This window comes from Pundamilia nyererei, unplaced genomic scaffold (genome assembly GCF_000239375.1).
Source record: "Pundamilia nyererei isolate P.nyererei 1_Seehausen unplaced genomic scaffold, PunNye1.0 scaffold00047, whole genome shotgun sequence".
In the NCBI taxonomy this organism is placed as follows: domain Eukaryota; kingdom Metazoa; phylum Chordata; class Actinopteri; order Cichliformes; family Cichlidae; genus Pundamilia; species Pundamilia nyererei.
The window spans coordinates 2,592,648-2,601,633 of NW_005187448.1; the positions used below are offsets into that span (position 1 = coordinate 2,592,648).

At 39.0% G+C, this 8,986-nt stretch overlaps 2 protein-coding genes across 4 annotated transcripts in view; one reads left to right on the forward strand and one right to left on the reverse strand.

Annotated features, from left to right (window-relative positions):
• The first annotated feature begins 580 nt into the window (after nucleotides 1-580).
• On the forward strand, nucleotides 581-7,977 carry c1galt1la (core 1 synthase, glycoprotein-N-acetylgalactosamine 3-beta-galactosyltransferase 1, like a). Of its 2 annotated transcripts, none has more exons than XM_005732600.2 (4): nucleotides 581-821; nucleotides 1,947-2,201; nucleotides 2,616-3,280; nucleotides 6,957-7,977. In XM_005732600.2, the coding sequence occupies exons 2-4, from the start codon at nucleotides 1,991-1,993 to the stop codon at nucleotides 7,290-7,292; spliced, it is 1,212 nt and encodes a 403-aa protein (XP_005732657.1). In that variant the 5' UTR covers nucleotides 581-821; nucleotides 1,947-1,990; the 3' UTR covers nucleotides 7,293-7,977. The 2 variants fall into 2 exon arrangements, with proteins under 2 accessions (XP_005732657.1, XP_005732656.1); XM_005732599.2 differs by having other exon boundaries at nucleotides 582-1,052.
• Nucleotides 7,978-8,053: 76 nt separating this feature from the next.
• The window catches only part of tac3a (tachykinin precursor 3a), a 1,958-nt gene continuing 1,025 nt past the window's right edge, over nucleotides 8,054-8,986 (reverse strand). For both annotated transcript variants that reach the window (XM_013910678.1, XM_005732601.1), the window contains exons 4-7: nucleotides 8,846-8,875; nucleotides 8,709-8,762; nucleotides 8,558-8,624; nucleotides 8,054-8,292 (exon numbers count right to left, since the gene is read on the reverse strand). In XM_013910678.1, coding sequence (XP_013766132.1) covers nucleotides 8,274-8,292; nucleotides 8,558-8,624; nucleotides 8,709-8,762; nucleotides 8,846-8,875 — 170 coding nt within the window. In that variant the 3' untranslated portion in view covers nucleotides 8,054-8,273. The remainder of the gene's footprint in view (nucleotides 8,293-8,557; nucleotides 8,625-8,708; nucleotides 8,763-8,845; nucleotides 8,876-8,986) is intronic.

An 8,986-nucleotide genomic window follows, 5' to 3' on the forward strand; every position in this document is an offset into this window, starting at 1 on the left:
AATAATAATAATAATAAATAAAATATATAAAATATTACTCTCACAGTTTAACTTTGGATTTCCACCACAATACCAAATGACTGTTTACAAGAGGTGAAAATGACCTACAAATGAATTGAACTGTGTGAGTTTAGAGGTTCAAGAACATCAAAACTCTAGAAATTTAGTCCCCTTCAAAAGTGCTTTGTTAGCACTTGTGGTATAAATTTTTAAAAACATTACATTTTTTAAGCTTTACATTGAGTCACATTTGTTGTATATATTACATTTGCTTATCTGGAGCAAGCTAAGAACCCAGCTGTAGAACAGAGATCAAAACAGGATCATAGCCATGGTTTTATTGGTTAGAGCTTTTGTAAGGTAGCATCAAAACGTCTTTACTAACTGGGGAGCTGAGAGGGTAGTTATAGCCAGGTTGCCTTTAACTGCAAGAGACGAAATGGGGATCCAGGGCAACAGGTGACTCGGAATGTACTTTAATTTCCGAGTTCTGTTTGAAAGTGGAGTCAGTAGCTCTGGTGAGGTGGCTTGCATTAACGTAAAGTGCTTATGATTGCTGGAGCTGGCTTGAAGTCTTTTGGAGCCGTTGTAAGGGTGACACCTAGTGGCGATTATTTGCAGACGACAAGTCGTCGCCATCATTTACCGTTACCCTGTAGCTGTCTCACCGGCGTCTCCGAAAAACCAGTGTCACTTGTGACAAACAAATCTTGATCATCTGAAACAATTATTATTTCTCAGGACGCGGACGAGCGCTTCCTCATACGTCACCGACAGGCGACCAATGGCAGCGTTCATTTTCAGAGCTTACCCACCGCGAGGTAGAAGAATGTAATTCTACTCAGAAGCTTTTCTTTGCTGGTAATCATCTTATTTGGCGACACAGTGCAGGGAGGACTTCACTGAGAAACAGTATTTCGGATGAATGAGACCTGCATGTAGCCGTGTGCTCGACAGGTGTAGCGTCCTTGTGCTGTTTTTCACGAAATACTTTAGCTGCTCCTTGGGGTGACAAGCACATCGTGCTCACAAATGACTGATCCCCAGCAAAGGTAAAGAACATACAGGAGGGAGGGAGTCTCTTAAAGGCTTGTATTTCTCATTTATTTACTCAGTGGACATACACGAAACTTTTGGTATTGAATTATTTCATTTGGAAAGCGATCTGGGTTCCCTTTGGCCTCGTTTTGCTGCCAAGCAGTTTCTGTCGTGTTTATTCATTTATTGTCTCAACGGACGAATCCCTGATTATTGTAACCAGATTGTCATGTCATTTTATTTATCGTCTGGATAAAGTAGAAGAGCAGCATACAGGAGAGAAGCTGCTTTGCCATAAACATTTCTCGTCACGTTAATCGTTAACATCTGTCTCGGATTTGGGGTCTTTAACCTCATCAGACGCAATGAAAAACACTGCCAGCGGCCCGCTGACAGTTAGTTATGAAGTGCGTGTCAAAAGCACTTCTCTAGTCTTTTTTGCTCCAGCGACAAACTGAATTTAAGTGTTGCTAATATTAGTTTTAATCACCCCGTCTTTAAACTAAACAAAAGGAGGAGGTCTTGACGTGACGTCACCATAATAAATCAAACGGCTTCTCTAGGCACGAGCAGCGAAGTTAATCACTATGTCGTCATTTGTGCACATTATACATTAAGCGCATGTCTACTGCTGTGTCAGCGCGCTATGACTTCATAAACATTGAAATAGTTTTTTAATGACATTTTTCAAAGACTAAAATCATGAGGCAAAGTATTATAATTTTAAAGTTATTGCAATTAAAAAAAGAAAACAATGATAGCAAAATTAATTGTACAACTACATGCAGTCAGTCTGCTATCAAGCACCTTATGCATGTAACGCAAAAGACGTTTAATGACTGATATTTGTTGGCCTTTGTGGTTTGGCTGTGCATCGAATTGACTGAGTGTGGTGCTGTTTCATGTAGACATGCAATAACTTGGACCTCGCAGCTGTGGAGACATTATCGCCATGAAAGGCTTCAGCTCCAGATTGGGCTTTTCGCTGGGCTTCATTTTAGGGGCCTGCAGTACGTACTTCTTCCTTCACCAGGTGTGGTTTGAGAGAAGTTACCCTGTTCTGTCAGGAGCTCAGGAAAAAGTCACTGCTGTAAGGGAGAGGCCGACCAGCTGGAGGAAGGAGGGAGCTGCTGTTAAGAATCTGCACCTTCCTCACCGTACAGGTGTGTTACGGTGTGAATACATTTTTTTTTCTAATTTAATAATAGCTTTCACATATTTACAGTGCAGGAAACATTCTAAGCCCGTGACTGAACTTTGCCTTAAAGTTTAGAGATTGGTTTACAGACACAACGGACTTTAAATAGCACCAAGTCTACTTTAGACTGTATAATGATGATAATACCTATTCTGCTTTGGACTGTGATACATATATGGATTTTTTTCCACTATTGCTTTCATGCTACTTCCAATTGGCATGGCCAAACTAATGACAGCTGAAAGGATGTGGAAGGGAACTAACTGCATATGTATCCAAATGTGTTAAGTAGAGTGTGGTGTGGCTTGTAGAATGACAAATGCAACAGGTCAACTGCATACCAGTTAACACTGCTATATACTGTCGTGTGTCCCTCCAGATGAAGACAGCCAGGTGGCAGATATGTTGTATCAGAAAGTACGCGTTCTCTGTTGGGTGATGACGGGGCCGTATAACCTGCAGAGCAGGGCCCAACATGTCAGGGCTACCTGGAGTCGGCACTGCAACATCGTCGTGTTCATGAGCTCTGTGGACGACCCTGACTTCCCCACTGTGGGCCTGGGGACAAAGGAGGGCCGTGACCAGCTCTACTGGAAGACCATTCGAGCGTTCCATTATGTCTACGAACACCACGGGAATGAAGCAGACTGGTTCTTAAAAGCGGATGATGACACCTATGTGGTAGTGGACAACCTGCGCTGGATTCTGTCCAACCACTCCTCCGAAGAACCAATCTATTTTGGCAAGCGCTTCAAACCTTATACCAAACAAGGCTACATGAGTGGGGGAGCAGGTTATGTACTCAGTAAAGAAGCCCTCAAAAGATTTGTGGAAGGCTTTCGAACCAAAGTTTGCACACACACGACCCCTGTGGAAGACCTAGCTCTCGGTCAGTGTTTGGAGAAGATGGGTGTTCTGGCAGGAGATTCCAGAGACACTTTGCAACGAGAAACTTTTCACCCATTTGTGCCAGAGCACCATCTTACTGGCAAGTTCTCCAAGAGCTTCTGGTACTGGAGCTATTGCTACTACCCAATTGTTGAGGCAAGTCCCCTCACATTAGTTTCATTTTTGAGCGAGTAATAGTGAAATGGGCTTACACATTGTGGTGGTAAAAAACAAAGAAATCTTTTCATACAAAGGCCATTTCTAAAATCCAGTTCACAGATAGCGCGTAGATAAAGCAGACAAACAGTGAGTGGATTAACCTTGTTAGAAAGGGGCAAGTTAGGTTAGGACGTCATGCTGATGACGGACTGAACCTTAAATTAGAAATCCTTTAATGTCATTAGCTTATGTCTTCCATTCAAGTGACAGAGGTCTTTCATTTAAAAAAGTGTACACACTTTTTTCTTAGTGAAAGTTACACTTACTGTCATATAGGCAATAATGTTTACAGTCTTTAACTGAAAGTACTTCAAAGACTGTATATTGAGTGCTAACACTAAAAAGTTCCTAATTTAGAAAAATAATCAAATTTTGAATTTAATGTCAGGCACATACAAACTTTCAAAAAAGTTGGATCAAGAACATGTTTACTGCTGTGTGGTGTCATGTTTTCATTTAACAAAACTGCTTTAGAACTAAGGAGGCCAGCTTATATAGAAAACTTTTCAACAGTTCAAGCCCTTCTTTGTATTTTAGTGTCACACCATGCCAAACCTTTTCAATCGATGGCGTATCTGGACTTGTAAGCTAGCCAGTTTAACATTTTAAATATGGAGACATGCAATCAGAATATTGGCAAATTTGGTTTGGCAATATTCTGACTGAAACCAGGAAGGTGTTTTCTTTAAAAACCAAAAAAGGCCTTCCTTTGGATGGCAACATAATTTGCTCCAAAATATGTTTGGCCACACATACTGTAGCAGCCAATTAGCCAATCACATGGCAGAAACTCAGTGAATGTAGGTATGAAGACCTGATCATGATGACCTAGAGACTTTCAAACTGACTACCAGAATGGGGAAGACAGTTTCAGATGGGCTGGCCTAAGTGTTTCAGAAACTGTTGCCCTACTGGAATTTTCCTTCATAAACATCTGTACAGTTCACATAGAAAGGAGAAAATATCTAGTGGGAGGCAATTCACTGGGTGAAAATGCCTTGTTGATGCAGAAGTCAACGGAGAATAGCCAGATAGTAACTCAAATAGCACTTGTTATAACCAAGATATGGAGAAGAACATCTCTCAGCGCACAACATCTTGAGCCTTGAAGCAGATGTACCAGAGCAGTAGAAAACCACACTGGTTGCCACTACTGTCAGCTAAGAACAGAAAACAGAGTCTCGCACAGGCTCATTAAGACAATCGGATGGTCCGGTCAGAAATTGCCATAACAACATGAAGGTATGGTCCCATCCTGCCTGTATCGCAGGAATATTCTCTTGGCACACTTGGCACAGCACCACTTGACCATTGTTTAAATGCCAGAGCCTATATTACTATTATTTTTATACCATTTGCATCCCTTTATCACCACAGTGTATTTATCTTCTGATGGCTGCTTCTAGCAGCCATCTGTCAAATCAACAGAACACTGTGGTGAAACATGAGAATCATGGATGCGGAGCCCATGAATCTGCAGCAAATGCATGATGCTGTCAGGTTCATATTGAGAAAAATCTTTGAGGAATGTTTCCAGCACCTCGTTGAATATATGCCAGTATTAAGGCAGATCTGAATGCCACTAGCAAGGAAAATCTAATGAAGTGGCTAATGGATGTATATTGTTGAGCATTAATGCTACCTTCACAGTAATCCAAGTAATCAAGGGTTGAGGAAACTTCTTTGAAAGCACAGTTTTACAAATTACTTGGTTGAATAAAGAAAAGCTATGCTTGACACAAATCTAATATGATAAATTAAAGGATAAAGTGGTTAAAACTTCTTGGCTCAAAGAGTGTTGCAAAACGTGACCACTTGTTCATAAGTGATACTTAAATAAACTGATAAATAAGTAAATAAATTATCCAGCTATTCAGTGGAACGTTTGCTTAGATTTCCAGACCAAATGTCTGAGTGAAACGTAAGCCTTTCCAAACCTACAGTTCATCTACGGTTATCACCCGAAGCAGGATTAGTCAGTTAACCAAGTAACTGATTTAATCGCACCGAGCAGGGTCTCTGAACATGTGAAGGAATAATCAATAATTCTGACCAATTTATATCTCTTTATTTATTTAATTATTTAGAATCACATTTAAAAACTGTTGCCTGATGTTTTGTATATTTTACTTTGAATTAGAAACATAGGCATTGATTTAAATGAATCATTAGAAGAGTACTGACTAAAATAAATGAATATGTGAGTATCTAACACATTCAAGTTGTGTGCCTGACCCTTGCAAACAGTAATTGAATTGGAAAAAAGAAAGTGTTCATTTTAAAGTAGACGATTGCAGCACAGACAATGTGCTGTCGAATGAGGGGAAAATTGGTCAATTTGTTGCTGATGATGCAACTAATCTATTGTACTTTGCAATTAAAATGAGGCAGGTTCATTACTGATGCTGTCAAGTGCTGTCTGCCTGAGTATGGAGCTGCATTATTTTTATTTTTTAAAGGGTAATAAGAACATAAATGTACTTTTAATATTTTTAAGCCACAATTATTATTATTTTTTCCTCAGACAATGAAAAGGAAAAACTGTGACAACATGTGTCCGTTTATGAAACAGTAGTTAGTTTTAATATTACTCTTATTATTCTTTCTGGGTCACAAAATAAATGTTTAACATATTTCAGGCGAGAATGTAGCTGTGTAAACTTCAAATATCTGCTCAGTTTATCAAGACACCGCATATTTTCAAAAGCGCGCCGACGTTTTCGGAGACGTCTGTTACCCACTAGCTCGATAGCGAGCCGGGGGCAAGGCTCACTAGAGCCGTGAGAACACCGGACTCCCGGCAAATCGTTTTCAAACCCACCGCCGTCTTTCGCTACTCAGGTTAAATATATATGAGTCACTTAGATAACTCAAAAATGTTATTGTTTGGCTTTTTTTTTCAGTATTTTATTTGTTCCTGAGTAAATCGCTTTGGCTGAGATTAAAGTTATAGTTTTTACACAGCTGAATAAACGTCAAGCAGACAGCTGATTATCAGAAGTGTGAGATGCTGGAGAATTTACTCTGGTGTCCTGTTATAGTTTAGATAGCAAGGAGTTTATTAAACTCACCGAAACAATCTGCACATTTCATTAAAATTTAATAAACTATCATCTTGTCTTTATTTTTAGTTAGCACAGACCTTAAACACTTAAAGCTGTAAGCTAATGATAGTTATATAAGAGCAGATGCTGCTGGTGCAGTAAGCTGTACGTTTTACGTCCAATGGATGATGATCTGATAGTCGACTATCAAAATAATCGTTAGTGGCAGCCCTGATGTGCAGCACTCTCTTTTCTTTGGACCGTATGTGGTTATTTGTCTTTATTAAATCCAATATTTTGTTGAAAATTTCATTTCAGTTCAGAGATTGAAAGCAGAGAGCGTTGTACACTTTGTACAAGGACGATTACTGATCATGTTCTCAGGTGTGGGCATTAAAGCAAAACTCAGTGGTTTACAATAGCAATGACTATCAATGTGATTATGGACGGTGACTGCTACTCATGTAGTAAAAATATGAATACTTCAGTGTTAACATATTTTGAGTGAGTTGCTTTTTATTGTTCTGTGTGTGGTTTATGTTTTTAACCTGTGTGTTATTCTTCCTTAGGGTCCGCAGTGCTGCTCAGACCTGGCTGTATCGTTTCATTATATCGAAGCAGAGCTGATGTACGTGATGGAGTACTACACCTACCACCTAAGAGCGTATGGTTATATTCCACGCTACCAGCCCTCTTTACGTCATGGTTTGAATGTCAGCCCACACTCGCAGACGGCTGTAACAGCGGGACTTAAAGCAGTTCGAGGGGTGAAGGACGGAAAGAATCGCACAACTGTTGCCTTTTCTCTCAATGGAAACCAAACCAAAGAGGATACGGTGACAGAGGAAAAGGAGACGGAGAATTTAAACTCCCATCTCACTGTGAACAGGACTGCAGTCGAATAAAACGCTGTATTGTATTAGCTGTGTTGTGTTTTTAGATGGTACTGAATGTGTTTTAACTGCAGTGTGTCTGATCGCCATCGGGAACTACATCAGGAGCACCTGTGGCTACTTTCCTTCTGTGATTAGTCAAGAAGAACTGTGGTGAAAAGTATGACTTTTTCAGATAACCCTTTTACTGCGCACTAACAACTCTTTTCCGCTGAGTATGACAACATGAGTGAGTTGTTAAAGATAAGAGATGTTTGAGTGGAGGCTACATGTGTCTCAGCTGTGTTCAACCAATATGAACATCTGGTTTAGCCTTAATTATATTTGACATCATCAGTGTTTGAATTTATTGTCACAGCCAATGTGCTTGGAGTTATGCAGGAAAAAGCAATAGATGTATGACATTTATTATTAATTGTGAGTAATTAAGTGATTTGGCATAAAATGCTTCAAGTTAATAAATTAATTTTGTTTAAATTTCGTTTGTAACTCAATCTAATTAACACACGCTTTAAAACCAGAGCCAGGATGTTTGATATGATGTTTGTTTCAGAAATGCAAAATAAAGTGTTTTCTTTTCACCTTTCAGAGTATATTTGAAACCCCCCGTTGAACCGTTTGAGCACCTGATTTTATTTAACCCAACACTGTGATTGAACAGTATTGTCTCAACATGAGACAACAGCTTGAAGAATCACTTAAACAACAAGGGAAACTGCACCGACATTTAAATGAATGAATTATGTATAAAAATTACATTTATTTTGAACTTTAAGAAAAAGAATGACATGATAAAGAAATAGAATTTATTACTTCTAATTATGCTTTGTCTCCAAATAAAACCGTACATTATGCTTGGTACATTGTCACTTTCATAAGCCAGGTACAGTGGGAATCATGTGTTTTTTTTTGTTTCCATCAGACATTTGGTTTGCTGTTGATGTTCTCGGTGACATTCTGTCATTGTAGCCAAATGAAAGTAACTCTCAGTGTCTACAGTCCCTGAAGTAACCTGCAGGAAAAAAACAAAACACATACATGGACATAAGTACCCTAAAAATCCACTGTGAGAACTACAAGTAGAGATTTACTTTAAGAAATGAAAAGCATGCAGATGGTGTGCATAAACCAGTCCCTTTTAAAACACCACAAATCTTCCGAAGTTCTATGTCTGAAATCGGTTTTATCCTTAATTATGCAGGATGATCATTAACTTATTTTTTCTAAACAGCTGACATTTGGTGGTGTCTGTTTAAGAATAAGGAAGAAGCACTCACCTCAGCCTGCACTTGTTGAGAAAAATGCCTCTCCTCTCTGGATACTCTCTCCTCCAGGCACCATTATCTGTAACATATACATAGAAAACATGAATATGAAAGGCGACAAAGCTAAAAGGACATGGATATTAGACACCTGCCATACACTCACCAGTCTCTGCGTTTCTCCGTCCCATAAGTCCAATAAAAATGTCATCCATCTCCCCTTATATATAAAAAGCAAAATGCAATATTTCATGACAATTTTAAACGGTCGTTTTACGCCATAAGTAAATTACAAAATCTTACTTTTTTGGGATGGTTGTTCAGCGTCAGCCTCTGATGAAGAAAATAAAACAAAAACAGAAGACCGGTGAGATTTTCAGAAACATTGCAGCAAATATTTTATTCTTCAGTTTATAGCTTCAGCATTACTGTCATCATATATAT

What these genes read in the sequence shown, in the direction of transcription:
- c1galt1la (XM_005732600.2), top strand. Translation starts at nt 1,991, where the DNA reads ATGAAAGGCTTCAGCTCCAGATTGGGCTTTTCGCTGGGCTTCATTTTA. An exon ending in GCACCTTCCTCACCGTACAG is followed by an intron (nt 2,202 to 2,615) that starts GTGTGTTACGGT and finishes GTGTCCCTCCAG; the next exon opens with ATGAAGACAGCCAGGTGGCA. An exon ending in GCTACTACCCAATTGTTGAG is followed by an intron (nt 3,281 to 6,956) that starts GCAAGTCCCCTC and finishes ATTCTTCCTTAG; the next exon opens with GGTCCGCAGTGCTGCTCAGA.